Raw genomic sequence first — 22,467 nt, forward strand, 5'->3', positions numbered from 1 at the left:
TATTCCCTTTTGCTTTTTGAGCTTAATTTAGTTCTAGACATGTTTGTGGCTGCATTTCTTCAGCTCCAGTGCTTTAAAACACTTCAACATGCTTAATTTTTTATAACATGAGTTTTGAATTTTGGATATGGGAAGAACTGAACTTTGTTTCATATAACATCTTATACAAAAGACAGCCTCCCCATCCCTCCCAGTTGCAGCTGGTTTTGTTCTTTATTTTGCAAAGGGGCATGTTTGGTACAAATTAAATTAGGCTAATTTCTCAAAGTTGATGGGTTATAGAAAGAATATTATTCAAACTTAAAAAAGATCTATTCAATAAAATGCTGGTGAGCTTCTATAGAATACATAAAATAATTGTATTGGAAAAGAGGTTACAGGTTTTGGCTAAGGTTGTGTTTAATAAAAGAAGTTTACCTGGGATTAGTTTTCAAAAGTGTATTATCTCTGAGATTTAGGCTCAGCAGCAAAAGCTCTATACAGGTTGGTCTGGACCAGGCTCTGTATGCTTCACTAGATGTTTTTAGGAATTTAGGATTTATCAAGAGAGTTGGATGTCGTAGAATACTATCTTGTTGAAAACTGAGTTCAGCTATATTCCTAAACACTTGAATTCTGTAATAGGAAGATGAGATAAGTAGAGGGGTTAATATAGGTGAGTAGGTGAAGTCCTGTAGCTGTGATATGACCAAAACCAATTTGTGCATGTGGTGATACCTGTTTTCTGTTGTGGTTATCACAGATACTGTTTTTTGTAATAGTTCCAATATTGCTCAAGGATCTTTTTTGTCTTGGAAGTTGAGAGCTGTGTGATACCATGTGTGGCAGTGGCTTTGTTTTTAACTGAAGGAGTACAGGAGAAAAATTCATGTATGTTTTGTATATTGATGATTACCAGGTTCTTTTTTGCAACCACCTAGTGTTGTTCGACAGCAGAATTATTTCTTCCGGCTTGTTTTTGCATGTCTTTCGTGTTGCCCGGGGCATGCCTGACATGGTTGATGTTTGGCTTCCAACATAAAGTGCATCTCAGATATTTCTCCATTTTGAGGGTTACTTTGTAAATTAATTTATTACTTCTGAGAGTAATCTGTTTGTTCTCTTGCCCTTAGAACTCTTTATTTTGCCTTAATAAGTTTTCTGACTGGTATCAACTTGCTAGTTTGAACTTTAAGTCAATAGGTTTTTTTCTACAGAACTGTTTAAACAAATATTTAAGTCTCTGTTGTGATGATTTCCTTCAGGTTTTTTGGATTGTTTATTTTTCTTTCCTCATCTATCTTCATACTTTTACTTTGCTTTTGTAGGTGTAAATTTGAAGGACCTGGTTTGTAGTCTTTTTCTTCAGTATAGCTTCTCCAGGTCTGCTTCTCTGAATAGCAGTGTAGATACAACACAGAAGGTACTCCACTCTTGCCAAGAAAAGTCCATGACCTGTCAGTGTAATGAAACTAAGCCTTGTACCAGGTGAAACGTATTCCTCAGTTCATTGTAATTTGAAATTCTTGTAGCGTTTCATGGTCTTTGATTTCTCAGTCAATTCTATCATCAGCATCTCTGCATTGGTATCTTGGGATAGTTGATAAAATAGGTCTCTCTGGTCTGTAAATGATTACTTTCTATCTTGGCTACTTGCTCTGAGGAATTAAAAATTTTAAGTGGGAGTTGGGTTATGAACTTTGATGTCAGCCACTCTTCAAACATGCTTTATTTTGGGGGTTAGGAACCTGAAAGTTTCATAAGGAAGCAAAATAACCTCAATTGAAATATTATATTTAAGCCCTGTAACTTTTAGTCTAAAATGTATAAAGCTCCATAAGTCCACAAGTGCCATATTAAAAAAAAACCATTTATTTTCTGTGTTCTGTAGCTTTAAGGTAAAAATGTCTAAAGTTCTTTCTCTTTAGGAAACTTCTGAACAACATCAAGAAATAGTATTGGATGGAAGTATTGTACTAAAGTAGATGAGTTATGTGTACACAATATGTGCATACGCAGAGCATGAGCAATTAATTCAATTAATATGTTTTAGCACTAAAACTATTGTAACTCTTAGAGATCAATGTAGCCTCAGACTCTTCAGAGTAATGTGTGAATGCGGGGAGAGGAGGAAGGAAGAAGAAGCTATTGTTTGAATAGTTCTGGAGGAGTCTGACTTAAACCAACTTTCACAGGCTGTGAACTGTTAAGAACTTTCAGTTATGTTTTACCACTTTCTTTAAAGGGAGTTCAGCTCACTTACAGGGACAACAACATGCAAGTGTATCAGACTTTTGTCAAAGTACGTGAGTATGAAGGGCAGTGAGTAGTATCTGCCAAAAATAGTGAAAGACTAAATCTTTGTGCTTACTTGAAATTACAGAACCATATTAAAGGATAAAATAACTTCAGTTCATGATTCAGTAGTGTAATATTTGTGAGACATAATGGCAGTTGAATTTTAACAGTTTGAGCAGGTTGTTGGAATGTTTGAGGTTTCTAGAAGCAATTTTTAACTTTTGGCACAGTGCAGGTGACACAATTTTGACCTACTCCTTTTCTGATAACTGACATCTGTGCGAGCACGTATAAGCTGTTAATCTTTCAGGGTGATCCACATGTGCCTCTTGCTTTCATGGTGGGGGAATCAACTTGCTTTTTCTTCCTCTTTTTCTGTGGTTTCTTAGGTAGTTGAGAGGAAATTTTGTTAAATTTGGAACCTGCGATAAAGATTTGTTCAGATTTTCTGCTTTAAACATAGTCTGGGGTTTAGTAGATAACACAGTTTAAACAAACAAAAGCGTGCTAACTGCATAATGATTACTAGTTAGAAGCAAATAAGATCCTATTGGGTTTGTTTACTGCATTCAGACAGTGGTCTAATTAAATATTTATAACAAAAGGCATTTAAAGGATGCCAGCATTGACTGTATTTTATGCACGTATGAACAACTGAAATGTATTGGAGTTGACATAGTTTCTGTGGTTACTTACAGTTGCTAATACAAAGTAAAAATATGCTTCCTTAATGTACAATGATCAGTGTTTGACCCTGAATTAAGAAAAGTCTGAATGAAATGCAGGGTTGGTTTCTGCCATGGCCTGAGAGAAGAGTAACAGCACTAAGTTTTGTCCCTGGGAGCTGAGTGGCAAAGGAAGTTTTCCACTGCAAGGCCAGCTCCTAGTTGGGGCATATTTAAAGCTCCTCTGATGGACTGAAATCCTACCTCAGCCATTGGGGAACAGATGCCAGCTCCTCAGGAGATGAGAAGAGCCACGAACACCTAGAGGTGCCCAAGGCTAACAGGCCCTTTTAGCTGTATAGCAGTGAAAAGACCAATGGCATGCCTTCTTGAGGAACATTAAAGAGTTTGCTGTTGTCATCCCCTGCAGAGCCAGGAGCAGCAGCTGTAAGAAATGGGATGCATAGATGTCGCTAGAAGATCTCAGTGCTTTGGAACACCCACTAGTGTCCTGCCAGGCAAGGGAAGGATTCTTGCCCTCAAGTTCGATCAGGCTGGGGGAATTTTGCTGCTCTTGGAAACATCCCTGAGAGGCTTCAGGCTGAAGAAGAATGGGGACTGGGCATCTCCTGGGAAGTATGACCAGCCTGTGGGATGAGGAGGCAGGTCCATCCAGGAAAGCAGCTCTACAGTGCAGGTCCCAGGCCCATCCAGGAGACAGAGACGGGTATACCTACAACATTGCTCAGGCATGGACCGAGACATGTCTTCTGGGCCCATAGGGTAGGAGTCCCAGGGGAGGCTGCCCTCAGCCATTGAGGCCCATGACCTCCAGGACCCGAGGCTGCTCTCCAGCCACTCCTCTCCCAGTTTATACTTGTGTTCTTACATACACTTACAGGGTTACTCTGTCCCGGGTGTGGAATCCAGCACTTGTTCTTGTTAAATTTCATCCCATTAATCATAGCCCAGTGCTCCAAAGTATCTAAATACCTCTGTGAGTCCTCTTGTCCTTTGAGAGAGTCAGCAGCACCACCCAGTTTGGTATCATCAGCAAACTTGCTAATGGTGCATTCAGCTCCTACATACAGATCATTGATAAATACATTGAATGGGACTGGTAGCTGCAAGTGTTTATTTTGTATTTGTAGCTGGCAACTCTTTTATAGCCAAACAGATCCATAATACCCTATTCTAATTCCCAATTGGATAACAATTTCCATTCTGTATGTCGGCTGCAATTGCTTTGCTCTTGTTTGCTGTTCTTGTGAGAAGGAAGTAAAGGATAGAAACTTTGTTACTCCTAGTTTTATGCTGCGGTGGCCACTGCGGTGTTGGAATGGGTACTGGAATAACTTTGTTGTCTTTTAAACTACTGGCTCTGCAAGCCTGTCCTCACTTCTTGGACTTTCTATATAGCTAGGCTGAATATGCTCATGTTCTTGCGGGACCTGAGGATGGATGTATGCTTTTATTGCCATTTCAGCGTTAGAATCAGGACTAAGATTTCCTTATTTTCAGCGCTTATGTCTGCCATGCTATATCCACAAGCATGTGTGTATGTACATACCTATGCATAAAGGCTTATCTATACATATATATAAGGTTAGCAGTTATAATTTTACACTATTGTGACTACCACTTGACATATCAAACAACTAGTAGAAACAGAAAGAGAATCCAGTTTGAAGAGTAACATTAAGCTGTGCAAACCATGATGCTGCCTTCTTAAAGTTCCCTGCTCTTCTATGAAAAAGTTTCTAACTTCTGAAATGACTGGATCAGAGCAGTTGTCTTCTCTACAGAACTTCAGGTCTTTAGAGATACTCTCCTATAGGAGCATGGGCTTTTCCAGAAAAGTTATGTTACCATGTATTGTAAACTATGTAGTAATGCCTGTTTCCCACAGGGATTACAAAGAAAATTCACTTGAAAGACTGTTTTTGCAAATTAAATACTCCTGCAGATTTTTAACATTATATAACTATATATAAAAAGCAAACTTGGAGTCTTTTATTTTACAAGAAGGATTTTATAATGAGAACTGTTGCTGATACTGATAGGTTTCTTATGCTTTTGAATCTGCAACAGTTCTACAAATGTCACTTACTGATGCTGTAACTTCTTTGTATCATGTTCTTGTCTAGAATGTAGACTAATATCACTTGACCTTCATGGCATGATTGTGTTTTTCCTTACGTGGACTTAGAAGCTATAAACTTGCAAAAAGACCTTTAAAGATACAGTGAACATTGCCAGTGTATCAAAGTTCTGTTGACTATGACTACCTAAGAAACTGCAATATTTTACTGTTAAACTTGAAATATATTTCCTGTAAGTTTGGCCTGTTTGTTTCTGTATGTCAAAAGATTTAATATTAACTATGGGCTTTAGTTTATGACCTTTATAAAAAGCTACATAATTAGCAACTGACTCCATACATGGACTTAATGACAGCATACGTTATTTCTGCACTAATCTCTACATTTCCTTTACTGAAAATACGTATACCTGGAACTTGCCTTTGCAAGGTGTGATCACTGATGTGCACAATGATTTAGGAAGAAAAATGATGCATGCATCTGAGCAGGCTAAGATTCTTCAATCTCTCAAACTTTTCCTGCTTTCAAATTAGTTCTTTTTTATATTTCTGATTTTTTTTATTAGGCTGAAGGTGAGGCTGTCAAGAAAACAAAGTAGTTACTTCAGACTCTTGTGGGAAATAGCCATGTCTCTTTGAAGAATAAAATTTTTGAGAATACCAAACAGACTAAAGGTTCCTAGCTCCCCATTTCAAAAGTGACTCTGACTTCTAAGTTCCACTGCCCTACTGTGATGCTTGTGCTACTAATTGTGTTCATTTTATGAGTTTGTTTCTTTGAAAATTTTCTGATCTCCAGGACTGTAATGTTTGCTGAACAATGCGATCTTGAATAAATAAAGCCTTGGTGTCTTGGGGAATAAACCAACAATGCTTTCACTGTTTGCTCAGTGCATACCTTCTTTTCTTCCCCTTCCTCCCCTCCTGGCCTTACTGCTTTGTGCCATGGAGCTGAGCCGCACGCCAATGCGAAGCTGGGGCATATTGTGAGCGTGCTGCCGCTGTCTGTGGGGGACAATGGCTGCAGTGTTGGAGGGCCTACACAGGGGCACTTGATGGCGTTTCTGTGGAATTGCAGTGGTGTGTGGCATCTACTGAAATCTGTAGGATGAGCGAATGCAAAAATTCCTTTAAGCTGCCAGGCCTCTGAAAATGCCATGTTGAGGCCTCATTGATAAATGCCACAAATAGCAGAACAGTTGTGAAGGAGTTCGTTCAAACTGGGAGACCGCATGCCATTCATGTTCAAATTTTAACTGTGGAAGGAAATTCTCATCTTCCCCATCAGTGTGTGCTGTGGGCCATCTGCTCTAAAACTGCATCTCCTATCAGCTTCCATCTATCTCCAGTACAACAAATCTTTTCCCTAACACCTGGCCCACAGAACTCGTGCCTGGGCCTGTTTTTCATTAGCAGCACTAGGGAGATACAGGATGGCCTCACTTACATTCCCAGTTCCAGGGACAAGAAGAAGAGGTAAAGCTTCAGTACTAATTGTCGTTTGCTTAAGCTGTATTAATACTGAGCTACAGCAAGCAGCCTTTTAAGAGAGTGTTAAAATGATGATCACTTCTCTGTTACAGTTATAAAGTGGCAGACTATAATACTGAAGCTAACCTCAAACAAAAATATGATCTCTTTCCCCCCCCCCCCCCCCCTTTGTTACCGACTTCCACAAATACTATTTTTAGGAAGCATAAACTTCCTTAAGACTAGTTTTTATTTTTGAGTATCTAATGGATTTATTGGGTACTGAGGGAGTTCATAAATCTACAGGTAGAAGGCAGCCCTCTTCTGTTCTGTCCCTCAAAACCTCTGCAATATAGACAGCTAGACATGTTGCTTATGTTCTGCTGACACTAGTATGCTACTTTAACTGGTCTGATCACTGACTTTTAGTGGTCTGCTTGTTCTTTTTGTCTCTTCAAGGTGATAACATGCTTTATTTTCCTTGGGAGTTCATATCACATGATTCATAAAAGTCATTGAGATGGATGCCAAAATGCTATAAAAGCAAAAGTTAACAGAAATTAACACCATAGGAAGTACATTAATTTTTAGAAGATAACAATATAGAAGAAGTGGGCTCACATGAAGGAATCTTACATTATTTAAAAAAAAGAGATCCAGAAAAACTGAAAGCTATTTATGGTGCACACTTTATGGTGCAAAATATTTAAATCAATTTAGGTACTGAATTTTCCTTGTGCATTCAAGCTGTTGTTTTTTGGGTGGGGTTTTTTTAATAATTGAAAAAAATTTGAAATGTCTTTATATTTGTCAGTGATATGTATAGCTTTCAATATGGTGAAAAAATGTATCGTAAGAAAGCTACAGCTTTGTAAAGTATTTTATTGATATTCTGAATTTTCCTAATACCATCAAATAACAGTACCTGTAAGAATTTTACCGATTTATTGATAGTAACTTTTTCCTTTTCTTTTTGTTCTTTCAGAAAAGAGCAAAAGGCCAAGTGCTGTTTGACAAAGTGTGTGAACATCTCAATTTACTGGAAAAGGACTATTTTGGGCTGCTGTTTTATGAGAATTCAGAACAGAAGGTAAGCCTGTTGAGAGGTTGGTTGGTTGGTTTGTTTATTTTTCTAAATTGCTACTGACTTCAATAGTTTTGTGAGATATTAAATGACAAACATTGGAGTAAACTGTTGTAAAATGTCAGTCCTAGTCTGCTAATTTTACAAATGAATGGTGTTTTGATATGAAATCATTCAAAAGGATCTCTTAAATACCATTTGGTAACTTATTTTCAGTTTTCTTTTGCACTTGCTTACATGTTGGGTGGTCGAGCACACTTCGATTGTTGAGCTGAGAAGAATCTTACATCAGTCGGTGGCATGCATTCCATTCATTACCAAAAGCCAATTTAGATCTTCCCAGCATCTGAGCATTTACAGTTAGTTATGGGGTGGCTGCCACTTGGCCCGGGAAGTAAAGATATACCTGAGCTTATATTTTCCCTCATAAAGTAAATGGACTAATAATCACATGCTGAAGTGGAAAAAATTGTATTTCTTTTTAATCTCCGTATTTGTAGCAGGAAACATTATTACATGAGTACTATACTTGGTCTGGAAGCTTTTGCTTTTCTTCTGTACTATATACACACAGCAAAATACCATAAAAGAGCAGTCCGATCTCTGACAAGAAAGGATAAGTCTAATAGCAACCTGGGATCCTTGAACTAAACCAAGAAATAGCCCACTTGAGTAGATCCTACAAGGTGGAATAGGGAGCCTTTGGCTTTTGAACGTGCAGCAGGAAAGTCTGGATTGGTGTAGAGTTATGTCTTCTTTATTTATTTATTTATTTTCTTCTTCTTTTTTAATGTGCTTCTAGTAGGACTAAGAGATTTCTTGCTATTCCTCAGTCATGTCAATGGAGGAACAGCGCATCACACCTTAAAAAGATCCCATCTGTTTTTTCATACTTGACTGTATATGAGCCTGGGCAACCTGATCTGTTCCAAAGCTGGCTCTGCCTCGAATCACAGTTAGATCAGTTATCTCCAGAGGTCCCTTTCAGCTCGAATGAGCCCCTGAGCTCCCTATCCATTGACTATGGAGGTGCTACTGTAGCAACACTCACAAATGAGGTATTTACATTAAATTCAGCGAGAAGTATCTTGATAATGGGGTCCCTGTGGTTCGGTTATTTATATACGCAGGCTAATTCTAGCACTCTATTCAAGGAGTAGACCACTTGTCACCAGAATTATGGACAGCAGCAGGCTTTTGTTCAAAAACTTCTGGAGAAACCTGGTCTGATTTGTTATGAAGACTAAAAAAACCACAGTTTGTTGGATTTTGTCATCTTCATACAAGTATTATTTGAAGAAACTTAAAAAGGAGTCTTCCCTAGCAGATTTGCATTTCCCACCTCCTACTTTCTATTGCAGGACTAAGCTTAGTTTATGGTGAACTTCAGGAACTACAAGATTTTGAATGCCAGTGAGTAGCAGAGAAAAAGGGGTTTATCTTAGGTATTTCTTGGCTGGATAGCCCATATGCTTCTAGATTTTACCCAAAGTGCCATTATGTGGATGGTACTATGCCCCTGGTGCAGCTCTAAGTTGTGATTACCAGGTAAGTGGGAATACCCAGGTTTTCAAAGAAGAGTTTGAAAATGTGGGTTTTGGCATGAACTAGTCGCTTGACTAAGAGCTTACTTTCTTTCACAGGTTGCACAGTGTACTGTAACATGTGCATGTTGATATAGACTTGCTTATTTTTACTGCTGTCGTCACTCAGATTACCTAATTCAAAGCTACTGTTTTTGTACAACACTGTGTTTGGAAGTTCTTATACAGGTTATGATATAAATATATCCTGGTAATGTGAAGGGTAGCTACTGTGTGTCTTAAGAAAGCTCAGGGACTTGGAACTTTTACTGGTTTTAGGGCCTTCTATTTTGTTCACCTCTGTGACTCTGACAGTTTTTTCATCTCAGTACCAGTTCTCTCTGATCCTTTTTTTCTCCTGTTATGACTGCCTCTTCAGATAAAAATGCCACATATCTCTGACCTCTAGGCCAGTCAGTACTAAATGCTGAATGATGTGTTTTTCTCATTCTTGTGCACTCATCACAGCCACCCATTTATGAGCCAGCTGTTGAACTCAACGGCAGCTGTGGGGTGTGGAAACTGAATGCCTGGCACTCTTTTGAATTAGAGCTGCTCCCTGATGCACCATCGGGGTACCATTGGAGGAGAAGTCCCATTAACTTTTCTCTATGGTGTTCTGTGCAGCTGAGAGAGATGTCATGTCTTCAAATCAGACAGATTTTTGTTAGATTCAATACACATTTTAAAACTCTATAGGTCAAATTACTCATTAATGGTTTCCTTCATTGTTTTGCAAATGTTAAATTTATTGGTCTAAAGTTTAGGTAGTGATTTCATTGCATTACACCCTCAAAAGTTCATGAATGTGCCATTCACACTGTAATTGGTCTGCAGAAGTGTTAGAAAGCTTCTCCTCTTATGTTCTGGGCACCAGCTGGAAATACTGCTTTTCTGGATTTGTACAAAATACTTTTGTACTGGTAGAGAACATTGTGTTGTTCTTCGACAATTCAGTACTTTGTCTCATCTACAACCTTACAAATCACAAATTAAACAAATAATTTCTGCCTACTGGAGCAAAGTCGTGTATATACACTTTGTCTTTCGATTTCAAAGACAGACCTGTCTATTCTGCATTAAGAGGTCTATTTCAAGGTAGATTCTTTAAGTAGTGTTTGTTTTATCCATAACAAAAGGCACAGATGCAAAAAGCCCACCCCTGTAATCAGGTATATAAATGGAGTCTAAGCATCTGTTTTTATTTGACAGAGTAGTAATGGAAGTTGGTGAAAAAGTCTGCTTCCAATAAGCTCACTCTAGGTTTGTAAAATCAGAAAATGAACTGTATAACTTCTGCAAAGAAAAGGTTATTCTTCTTACCTTGCAGCATATTCTGTATAATATGTTCTTCTACTTCATGGTGATAAAGCATTGAAAGTAACATATACCCAGGAATCCTAGTTTTCTGCTGTAGTTATGCCATGCTATATTCTATCTTTACTTACTTTATCCTATACTTGTACCACAGTTTAAGAGTTTAAGCTACTTGCAGATATTTTTAAGCTACTTGTAGTTATCTTGCGAGTGGAAGAATATGGCTCTGTATCATTTTGGAATAGAACTCATGCCAAAACTGAAAACCTAGTTTAAAACTGTAGCTGAAGTGAGTTTCAGCTAAAATTATTTGAAGACTTCTGTTGTCTTCCAAGGCCTTTCCATGTCAAGGCTTTTCCAACAGATGATAGTAGTTTTTCTGACTTAAGCAGAATAAAGAGTATCCAGATTTTTTGGAGGAGTGTTTTGTATCTCTTCCTTTGTAATGATGTTATGGACTGTGCATCTCTGGAAGAGTTATAGTAGCTGTGAAACACAGACGTCACAGCCTTCTTAAAGCAAGTAGAGTGAAATTATTCTCTTTTTTTTTTTTTAATTACATCTGTAAAATTATAGAAAGGAGGTTTTACATTTAATTTGTAAGTAGTAGTTGTCTAATATATACATGCTACATTTGTGATTAAATCAACTTCAACCAAGGTCATTTACAACAGGGAACTTAGTATTTTGGGTCATATTTATAGAAGCCACATCCTTTATCAGCAGAGGTGATCTGCATCAAAGATGTGCAATAGTGCAAAAACACACAGTTCCACGTTCTTCTAATCCATACACACCCCGAAAACTGTAGCCTTATGTTTTGTCTCCTTGAAATAAATTTGACTTTTGGTGGAAAAGCCTATAATAACGACTAAGGGATACCTTACTGGAATACAGTTGTTGCATCAGGAGTTTGGTACCATAGACTGGAAGGTGAGTCAAATTATACCCAGTGTCTACTACTGGCTAGTTTAGGCAAGAAACATTGGTAGAGATAAACGTTTAGCAACAGTTGTGCTGGCACTGAGGTCCCCTCTGACTTGAAAGCTGCTAATACGTGTAGTGGTTTGTGGAAATGCACGTTGTCCTTGACCTCACAAGTTTTCTTCCCTACTTCACATAACTCTGATGTGTGCCAAGTCCTGCTGGCAAGCTGATGGTGTGCATGCGTGTTTCTTCCACGTCTGTGTGTGTGTATGTGTGTCTGGCCATGTGAATTAAAGGTTCAAACACTGTATAAAGTAAATTCTCAGTAACTGCAGTTAAAAGGCTTATGTTTCTAGTCTCTCATTCAGTCTATTTTTTAACATCTATACGTAAAACTAGTAAACAGGATTGTCTGAGTGACTGATGAATATACGTTACTGATTTATTAGTCTCGCTTCCCAAAGTTACATTTTTGGCTGATCAGTCACAAAGTGTCTTTGCAAATATCCATAGTAACTGAAGTGCTGTGAGCTGTTAAATAGGTTGCACAGATGATATGAAAATATTTTTGGTATTGAGGATAAAACACGTTTGAAAAAAAGCATCTAAAATATGAAAATCTGACTTTATTTGCATTGCCTAAAATAGAGCTGAGTACCCAGATTTGAACCTTGCCAGCGTTATCAGTGTTAACATAATACTTGTTCATAGAGAACTTTGCTTTGGGGGAGGTTAGGAAAAAAGCGTGAAAGTTGATTAGATTTTTCCGAGCACCTTTGAATGTTACCAGAACTGAAATGTATACGCCTTAAGACAAATGATACGAATAGTAAGTCTCTGGAGTTCAAGAGAAATGTCATCTTAGGTAACTCTATTTGTGTGTATAAGCACAGAAGCATGGAGATTACATAGCCATTCCTGGAAAGTCTGCTTATGTCTATAAAAGGAGTATGAGAGAAAATTTTGTTTGTCAAATGTCATTTGCTAGACCACCTCCACTGGAGGACTCTCCAGTTTTTAATAATACAGGGCATAAATAGTCTAAAGCAGTAAGACAACCATGAAGGGAGTGGCATTGCACAGTGTCATTTATGTGCATGGGTGGGGAGGCTTGCTAGCAAATCTCAAGTTCAATTTTAGAGTTCTCTGGGTTATTTTAAAATAGGTGTCTGAACAATACAAACTTTTATTGCACCGAATGAAATTACTTCATCATCTTCAGTTCGTGGTGATTTTAAATGTTGGTTGTGGGTTTGGTTTTTTTTTTCAGAACTGGCTAGATTCTTCAAAGGAAATTAAGAGACAAATTCGAGGTAAGTACCTCTGTATTCAGATGTTATGTTCCTTTTATTTCCTCACAGAAATATTCTTCATAAACTTAGGAGCCTGGCTGTTGACTACATTGTATGCTTGCAGCATTAAAATAATGTATATCTGATAATGACATATTATTCGGCGTTCGAACAGAAAGCAAAGAATAGAAGCTGTTTCTGTCCACTGTCCACTCAGCCTTGTGTTGCAGGAGTTAATCATTAAACCTGCTGCCCCATTTTGCTGCCCCAAAATTTTCCCGTGTTATATGCAACTAATAGTCGGTCTTTTTGCATCCTGAAACAGTAGATTTTTTTTTCAACTTTTTGTTGATATTTGGGTTATGGGATGGAGAATATAATCTTGCGAAGATGGTCATGGTTGTTGCTTTAGGACTTTCTTACTTCAAAGACTCAACAGAATATGAAACTATAAAAAGAGAATCAGTATGTCTTACAGAAAATGTATATTGTTCAGTACTGCTCAGTCCAGCACTGGCTTTTTTGATGTTTCCATCATCTCTGGAATGGAAATGAAATAGAGCATAATCTGGGAACGTCTTGCTGCAATGCCTTTCAGACTGAATCCATGTGAAATCATAGTGGTGTTAATTCTGTTTCCTTTAGGCCTTTCCCAATTGATGAAATTCCTTACTAGGCAGATGTGGTTTGTATTTTCAGAAAAGAAATGAAAGTTACAGAAGCTTCCTTGGAAACTATTTATTTTTTTTGGATCCAACATGCTCTTGTATAAGAAAACTAGACCTAAAATGGTGAATGTACTAATATGCAAGTAGAAGCCATCGTTTTAATTAAGGCAAAGTTACTGGTATTATATCTTTGTACTTTGCAGGTCTTCAGTAAAAACCTAGTAGTTGGCCACATAACGGGCTAAAGGCTGTTTTGTTTGGTTTTGGTATTTGACAAAAGATTGAGGATATTGATACTTGCTGTTATTCAGTGGTGATCTGCATGCTATTTAGCCTACAATGTGTCATGAATCTGAAGTGTAAGCACTGACCTGGTAGCTTTTTGGATTCACTACACAACATTTTTTAATATTGTATAATATATACTACAAAAAGTATTTTAAGGCGATGTGATTTGTCAAATGGCATGAAACCTTCATTTTATATTGGAGATTGAATCCAGTTTCTTGTATTGGGCATTTTTTCTCCAGTCTGTAACATTTCAGAGTTGATAGGCATAGAGTATAAGGCAAACAACTAATAAGAACACCTTTTTATTAGTTGTTCTTAAAAACAGGATTTTAAGAAGAAACTTCCTTACACTAATTTGCAACTGATGAGCATACTGTCACTTGTGTTCCTCATAATCAGTGCATTAATGTTTCCAGATATTGGAATGTGCTGCAGACAAATTTTATCCTCCAGCTACATGAGTATCAAGTAGCGAGGCTTTTCTTTGTTTTAGGCCTTGTTCTAAATATATTTGTCTTTGAAACAAGAATGGAAATCTTATGTACAAAAATACTCATTCATAATAAATTGAAGCTACCTCCAAAATGTACTAGTCCATTTGAACATTTGAAATGAAGAAACTAATTTTTTTGTCTTGTACAGCACAAACTGAAACACTAGTGTGCTGAACGCACAAAGGTGATGAATTCAGAAGTGGAGTTCAGCATGTCAGTCTGCAACTTTACAATAATCTCTGCTCCCTCCTATATGTGAGCAATACCAATACTCTGCACATTGGCCATATATGTATCACCTGTGGCTGGAGAAGACAAAGTACAATCTTTTAGTCTCCCCCAAGTCATGTTCTGCATCAGGCTGCCTCTTGCTAAGTCAGGGACCTCAGGCCTTCTATGTGATCTCTTACCTATTCAGGCTGGCCTTTGGCTGAGCAGTTATGTTGGATCTCAGCAATTACTGATGTTACTTTGGCTAATTAACGTGATGATGTGCAAATTATTGGCTCTGTTCTCAGGACTGTAAAGGTGGCAAGGAGCTTGTTTGCTTTCAGCTAGCCTGATCTCTTCAGGAAAATTATTGCTTGGCTTTTTTTGACTCACGTAATTGGGCATCCACTGGCATGTGTTAAAACCTCTAATGAATTCAATTAGGGACAGGTAAGGTAATTACACTTCTGTCACTATCTTCTTGAAAATCGCTACATCTGAAGTGGATTGAGGCTTTAGCAAAATTGCCACTTTCAGCTTGAATATTGTGATGGTACAAGCAGTAGCAACTGACTTTGGAATAGCCAAATGCCAGACTTCACAGGGGGTGTGGTGGTTCACCCTTATGTAAAGTTAATTTGAGAATTTATCTGTGTGAGATGTTGTACGTACAGTTAGTACAGAACACACGGTATTACACTCAGTTTTTTCTATAAGTATTTTTATAACTCTCATTCTCACTGTAATGGAATTGGATGAGTAAACTACATAAACCTGATCTCATCATAGTGTTTATTGCAGTTGAAGATCAATCTTTTGTCTGCAATTTCGGTGTTCACAGTTATGGATAAAGATTAGAGATGTGAACATTATAAAGCGTCTGTTTTGGGAAGTCTTAAGTATTTGCTTTTATTGTTTGTATAATTGAAGTATATGAAACTGGGTTACAGATCTGGTTATCTTTCTCTTCAAACAAATTTTGAAGCTATTTTTTTAGATATATCCTGGTTTTAGTGTGGATGTAATTAATTCTCTTCCAAATGGAAATTAGATTTGTATGCTGTGTGAAATAGTTTAAATCCAAGGTAATGTTCTGTCAGTTAAATCTGTTTCTAGTCTGCAGCACAATTAGTGGTTTTTACTAGAAAAAATACTTCCATATTGCTTATCCTGTGTTGTGAATCTTATAAAAATTGGAGAGAATTTGGATATTCTGAGGTCAGAAAAGACTGGTATAGGGAGTTTTTTGTGCATTCTCACCCGATAAAGGATACATTTAACTTCTTTTTGCTCTTGAAGTTAACCGTAAGATTGTCTTACTGTCTTCTGTCAAGAGAATACTTACTTAGCCTGAAAAATTCTAAAACTCATCACTGTACCTAGGATATGACTAATGTGATCTAATATAGGATGACTTTGTCCACGTAAGGTAAATGCACTTGTTTTTTTAAGGAACGGGCACTTCCAGGAGGTGGCTGAGTTCATTCTGAAATAGATGTCTGAGAGGGGAATCAAACTAAATGCCTCTTTTCTTCCATTGGCTATGAAGGGGGTCAGTACTCACATAATTACATCTCAGCAGTCTAGGGTCAAAAGAAACTGTGTCCACTAGCATCAAAAGAGATAATGGCTCCAGTGACAGAAAAGACATTTTCTTTTTAGAAAAAAGAGTGATTAACTGAAGGACTGAAGACAGAAAACTTAATTCGCTTGTTTCTTGATTGAGTTTAATTATTGAGGGGAGTAAGGGAAATCTTCCCTGTAATTTTATGGAAGTGGATTAGAAGAGATAAATAGTACAATAGGTAAGACAGCTTGTGACAAATTTTGGGCTACAAATTTAAACCTTTCTCTTTGCTCATGCTGAAGACTCTTCTCAATGTCCTTTTGTTAATGGGAAACCAGTCATTCTGATTGGGGAACTTGAAAACAGCAAAATGCAATACTGGCCTATTCTGAGACATACTTAGCCAGCCAACAACTTAGGTAGTTCTGGGGCTTGTCATGGAGTTGAAATGGATTTATTTTTTCCCCCCACATTCTTGGTTATATGGTGTATTCTGCAACACAGCCTAAACAACTGCTGAGGAAAGAGGATGATACAGAAGAAGAATTATATGGTTAAATAGGTATATTTTCAAATTATGCAGTAGACCAGATGGTGATAAATTCATAAGTAAAATTCCATAATAGAAACATGAGTTTAGAATTTTGCAGCACAGTGTTCTAAGATATCTAAGAAATCTAAAGTTTGTATCTAAAGGGCTAAGGTAAGTTAGAATTAAGAAAAGTGTTTGCATTTTAAATGTACATCTCCAGCTGTCTGATTTTAATGCTAACAAAATGTATGGTTATGCTCAGGCACCAAAATATAGGGGTCACTTGATTTTATATCCATATCTTTTATGTAAATAACTATGTATCTGTAAAAGTTATAGCTAATTTTGATCAAAGCTAATTACACTGGAGTCTGGCTTATAGTTACTGAAGAGACCTAAGTACCTGTGCCAAGGGAAGAATTTTCCTGCGGAGGTACTTCTGTACGCCTGCTAATTATAAAGAATGATTTTGCACTTTGAGATGTCTGAGTTTGAGAGCTGAATCTTCTCAGTCCAACCAGGACTGTCAGTATTCTGCTTTTTATGCATTTTTTAAAATGTGGACTGCATATGGATCTTCCTTATTTCTTTGGTTCTCTTGCTGGTACTTTTAAGAAAAATCATAAAAATAATTTTCTTACTTTTATGGGGCATTTTTGCATCTGCCTGTGAGTAACATATTTGTCCTGGTCACACGGTACCCTAAAAATCTTAGCTGAGGCGCAAGAGACATCATGAGTAAAAGCCAAAAAAAGCCTTTACTGGAAAAGAGACCTCACTGATTTTCCAGTTTAAATAGGATGAATCATGTTACTTGTATGCTGCTTGCTGGTTGGTTATATTGCATTCTTTTTCTCTAAGAATGTGCCTAAAGTTGCCGCAGAAGCATTTTTGAGGTAACAAGCTGGTTAGAAAAATTTCTGACATTTCTGTAGCCCATATTATTAAGCATCAAAACAGAGAGCCTTATCAGGGACAGAATGCTACATACCATTTCAAATATCAGATTTATTTATTTTTTTGTCTTGACCACCAATTCAAAGAGCCATAATAGTGTGCATCATTGTGTGAAGACAATCCCATTTGTATGCCTCAGTTATGCGGCTATAAACAGCACGCTGTAGTGAGAAGTGTAAGTATAGACTGTGCCCATTGTAATATACTTGCTAGTCTATATTCAGGCAATAGACGGGCTTTCAGTCATCAGGCAAAATATAAGGTCACCAACTGTCCAGAAAATATTTAGTAGAAAGCCAACTACAACATTTTTTCAATGGGTTAGCTATGGAATTAGTATGAGTAGACATCTGAAATTTTTCACATAGTCTATACATTGAGTATTTACACTCTTTTTAGCTGTTTGTAGCGAATACAGATTTGTTTTTTTTTCTTCCTCCTTCAAATGGTTTCTAGGTCTCCTGGCTACAGTGCTTTCTGAGAGGTAACTGCAGAAATGCTGACAAGATAGAGGAATATGTTAAGCAGGAATTCATCTGTAACTAGTTTAATTGCAAGTTTTAGACCAGGAAAAATTGCTTCCAAACAGGAAATACTGTTTCATTCCAGGAAAACTTGAAGACTGGTTTAGTATCTGTATAGGACACATCCTTCATCCATCTCTCCCCATCCCACTGTCCTGCTAAGATGACAACTCTTCCTGAATTATTTTGCTTCGACATTTTGGCCCAAGTGCTTCTCTTCATCAGTTTGGCTTATTCCTTATCAGCAGCTTTTCATTAAATGATGAAAATTCCCTGGGAGATAAATGATGGAAGTAGGCTAATCTATTCCAGATTTAATTCCGTTTGTGATGCTGTATGTATTAATTAGTGTTGGACTTTTTTTTAAAGTTATTTTTGTCCTCATTCTGTCTTACACTGCATTGCAGTAGATGATGCAACGAGGCATATTTTACCCAATTCAGCACTATGTGTTCATCCAATAAATTAGGCTTTTTCATTTAAGGAGTCCTGCCTTATTTTGTAAGCAAAGTAATCGATATTCTAACAAATAATTGATAACTGGGAACATTAAGACGCACTAAAACCCTAATCTCTCAAAAGGAAATAATGATTTAGGGGCCAGGTGGAGAAAGAGGTTCACATGTAAGCAGAAATTGAAGTGCTCTGATGAATAGACATGTTTGTTTGAAAATCTGAAATAATTTTTGAAATGTTGAAAGGCATTAGAAATGTTGGCACAAAGCACCTCTTCACCTTTAACGTGAAATTTTAAAAGGGGATTTTTTTTAAAAGAAATAACCTTAAACCAAAATGTCAGCACTCTTTTCTAGAATTATGTTGGAAATGGCATTTCAATGGTTTTGGTTTTGTTGTTGTTAAAATACACATTTTTCAAAGCATGGTTTATCTGTGTAGCACAGGTATTTAAACTAATTTACTGTCCAGAATTCATCATTAACAAGCTTTATAAAATGATTAACTCTTTACCAGAGATTATTTTTGCTAGGCCTTTCACCAAAATATTGTTTGCATTAGGAGAAAAGGGGCGAGGGGAAGACAAAAATGGCTGCTGAATCGTTTTGATTATAATATTTTCATAGAATCATGGAATGGTTTGGGCTGGAAGAGACCTTAAAGCTCATCCAGTTCCACACCCCCTGCCCCGGGCAGGGACACCTTCCACTAGAGCAGGTTGCTCCAAGCCCCTGTGTCCAACCTGGCCTTGAACACTGCCAGGGATGGGGCAGCCACAGCTTCTCTGGGCACCCTGTGCCAGAGCCTCAGCACTCCCATAGTGCGTCAAGACCTTTCTCCTAATACCTAACCTAAATCTACCCTGTTTCAGTTTAAAGCCATTCACTCTTGTCCTATCACTACAAGCCTGTGTAAAAAGTTCATCTCCAAGACTTCTGTAGGCCCCCTTTAGGTACTGGAAGGCTGCTGTAAGGTCTTCCCTGAGCTTTCTCTTCTCCAGGCTGAACAACTCCAGCTCTCTCAGCCTGTTTTCATAGGAGAGGTGCTCCAGCCCCCTGATCATCTTTGTGGCCCTTCTGGTTTTCTTTTCTTATCTTTCTTCATTGTTTTTAGCAGTCCTACATTGTACTGTTACTTTATGTTTGGTAAGATACAATAAAGCTCAACTGCATTTGCTTTCAAGCAGCATGCAAACCCAAACTATTAAATTCTTCTCCTAGACTGCTAGTTTGTGACTTTTTTATTACCTATGTATATCTGCATTGTACTTAATAAAATCTGTTTGACTTAGCAAAGAAGTTCTACATTTTGTCAAACTATTAGTACTTTCCAATGAATGTATTCCTCTTGCACATAGTATTACAGTACTGGTAAAGTAACATTCTGCCAATGTATTTAAATTATTGATGAGTGACTTCAGCTTTCAAATCTTAAAAATTTATTTAAATCTAGAGCTATGACTAAAGGCAATGTTTTATGATTTCTCAAATTATTAATCTAGTTTTAAGAATGCTTTTGCTTAAAAAGTGCACGTAGTGTTACCAATTCAAATACATGAGAATTTAAACTTAAAATATCATTGCTGTTATAGTTGCTAAAGGTATTGTTTCTCAAAAAATATTTTAAAGGAGAAATGGTTAATATTTTTTGTCCTGCATCCATTCTGTGTGAATATGAATAACTTACTTATCTTTGTGTATACAATGCAGACCTCATTTTGGCATCTCATGTTCATAGTTTTTGTACAGTCTCTCAAACTAACAGTCAGTTTAAACAGGAGGAGACTGTTAGCCTTCAAGGAGTTGGAAATAAACACAAATTCAGTGCAAGTGTCTCTGAACACAGAATATCTTAAAAGTGTTAATTATATTATGGTAGTTTTCAAAATAAAAACGTCTTCTGATATTTACATAATTTTCTGTAAAACTTTATTTAAAAATTGTTTTAATGTGCTAATCTTTCACTATGTATATGAGTTACTACCTGAGAATGAAACTATTCTATGCTTCTTACTAATATGCCGTAAAAGGAGGAAAAAAACTTTACTCAGGATTCAGTGATCTAAGATTTATACGACTGCCTAACATTTTTCGGTAAGGTTCTTTCTTTGCTTTCTTCAGCTTGTTTGAGATTAACAATCCAACATTTCCCATGTTTAGGTTTACCTTGGATATTCACCTTTAATGTGAAGTTTTATCCCCCTGATCCTTCACAGTTGATTGAAGACATCACTAGGTATGTATAGTTCCTAATTTCAAACTAAAAAATGACTGTTAGTCTAATTTGAAGGCCATATAAAATTTCTTCAATTTCTGGATGCCATAAGAGGTTTGGCTATTACTTTAGAACACTAGAGATGCTTTTACATCAACTCCTTTTAGAACAAGGTTGAAAAAGGCAAAGTGAAAACTTCAGGAAGAAACCCAAGAAAGAATTTAATGGTAAGTGGGGATATGATTTGGGCAGGAGGTAAGATGCAAATGATCTTTTATGAAAGAAGCCAGTGGTTTATTGTCAGGCTTCTGCTTTATTATAAAGTAAACAAGGGTGTAGGCTATTAAGAATGAAGCTTAAGGGATCCAAGGTACTTCAGTAATAACCTAGACTAGGTTGGTGAAAAGCTAGTTTTATACATAGGCATTAAATAGAATCATTAGAATCACAAAATTGTTTGGGTTGGAAGGGACCTTAAAGGTATCTAGTTCCAACTCCCCGCCATAGGCAGGGACACCTTCCACTAGACCAGGTTGCTCAAGTCCTGTCCAACCTGGCCTTGAACACTGCCAGGGATGGGGCAGCCACAGCTTCTCTGGGCACCCTGTGCCAGTGCCTCACAATCCTCACAGTGAAGAATTTCTTCCTAATATCTAACCTAAATCTACGCTCTTTCAGTTTAAAGCCATTATCCCTTGTCCTATTGCTACAGGCCCTGTGCTAGGGTAGGATGTCTACTGATTGTTAACTTGTTAAATTTGGTAGAAGTCTGTATGCAGTACCTGAAATACTAAATTCTAATACGTATGTTTAAGGCAGGTAATTACGATTTCAGTACTAAACCAGATTTCTTTTCTTACTACATGACTTGATTAACTCATGAACTGCAAGGGATATAAAAGTTAGAATATTAAAGCCAAAGGGAAATGTCAAATGGGTTTTATTTTTAAACCTTACATACCTGCAGGCTACAATGTGAAATAAAGGAGTTCTAAGCCAGCTTTTGTTACAAGCTAGATACAGTTTTTCTTTCATTTATACTGAAAATCAGAATTTTTCCTGCTTTTCACATTATTTATGAAAGTAATATCAACTGTTAAAAAAGGAAGTGAAAATTGCTGTGTGGCAGTAATGCTCAAATAATGTAAGATGTAATGAATTATTAATGCATTGATTTAATTTAAAATATATGATTACATGCATCTCAATAAATTCTGTCATATCTCATAAGCCTGCCGTTAGTAACACTTTGTCTGTTCTTGGTTTTGTTTGTTTGATTCCCCCCCCTCCTTTCTTGTATCTTGCAGGTATTTCTTGTGCCTACAGCTTCGTCAGGATATTGCTTCTGGTCGCCTGCCGTGTTCTTTTGTGACTCACACCCTCCTTGGTTCATATACCCTGCAGGCTGAGCTGGGTGATCATGACCCAGAGGAGCACCGCAGTGACTATATCAGTGAATTCCAATTTGCACCTAATCAGACTCAAGAAATGGAGGAGAAAGTAGCTGAGCTACACAAAACACACAGGTGTGTCAGATACAGTGGGATTAAATGAAATCATTATGCTTTGTCACGTTTATGTCAATCCTTTTAAAAGTATGTGTAAAACTGCTAAGCTGAAGTTACTCTTACTATGGAAATCTTTTTCTGTGTTACTAGAGCCTCTTACATGTGTTTAAAAATTTCGGTTATAAAGGATCTGCTCATATGAATTAGTTTAAGCAACATAGCGCTAGAATATTTTGAAAGAATGAAGGTGGATATTGCAACTAAAGAAATCTAATATGCTTTAAAAGAACACTTTCCCATTAGGGCAAAAATGCTATTGATACCTTACAA

The 22,467-nt window shown here is 37.1% G+C and overlaps 1 protein-coding gene across 13 annotated transcripts in view; it reads left to right on the forward strand.

Annotated features, from left to right (window-relative positions):
* Positions 1 to 22,467, forward strand: part of EPB41L2 (erythrocyte membrane protein band 4.1 like 2) — a 104,535-nt gene that overhangs the window by 45,506 nt on the left and 36,562 nt on the right. For all 13 annotated transcript variants that reach the window (XM_030489776.1, XM_030489785.1, XM_030489780.1 and 10 more), the window contains exons 5-8: positions 7,499 to 7,603; positions 12,695 to 12,737; positions 20,575 to 20,650; positions 21,937 to 22,155. In XM_030489776.1, the coding sequence (XP_030345636.1) occupies positions 7,499 to 7,603; positions 12,695 to 12,737; positions 20,575 to 20,650; positions 21,937 to 22,155 (443 nt within the window). The remainder of the gene's footprint in view (positions 1 to 7,498; positions 7,604 to 12,694; positions 12,738 to 20,574; positions 20,651 to 21,936; positions 22,156 to 22,467) is intronic.

The sequence above is a fragment of the Strigops habroptila genome, chromosome 6 (genome assembly GCF_004027225.2).
Source record: "Strigops habroptila isolate Jane chromosome 6, bStrHab1.2.pri, whole genome shotgun sequence".
Lineage (NCBI taxonomy): Eukaryota > Metazoa > Chordata > Aves > Psittaciformes > Psittacidae > Strigops > Strigops habroptila.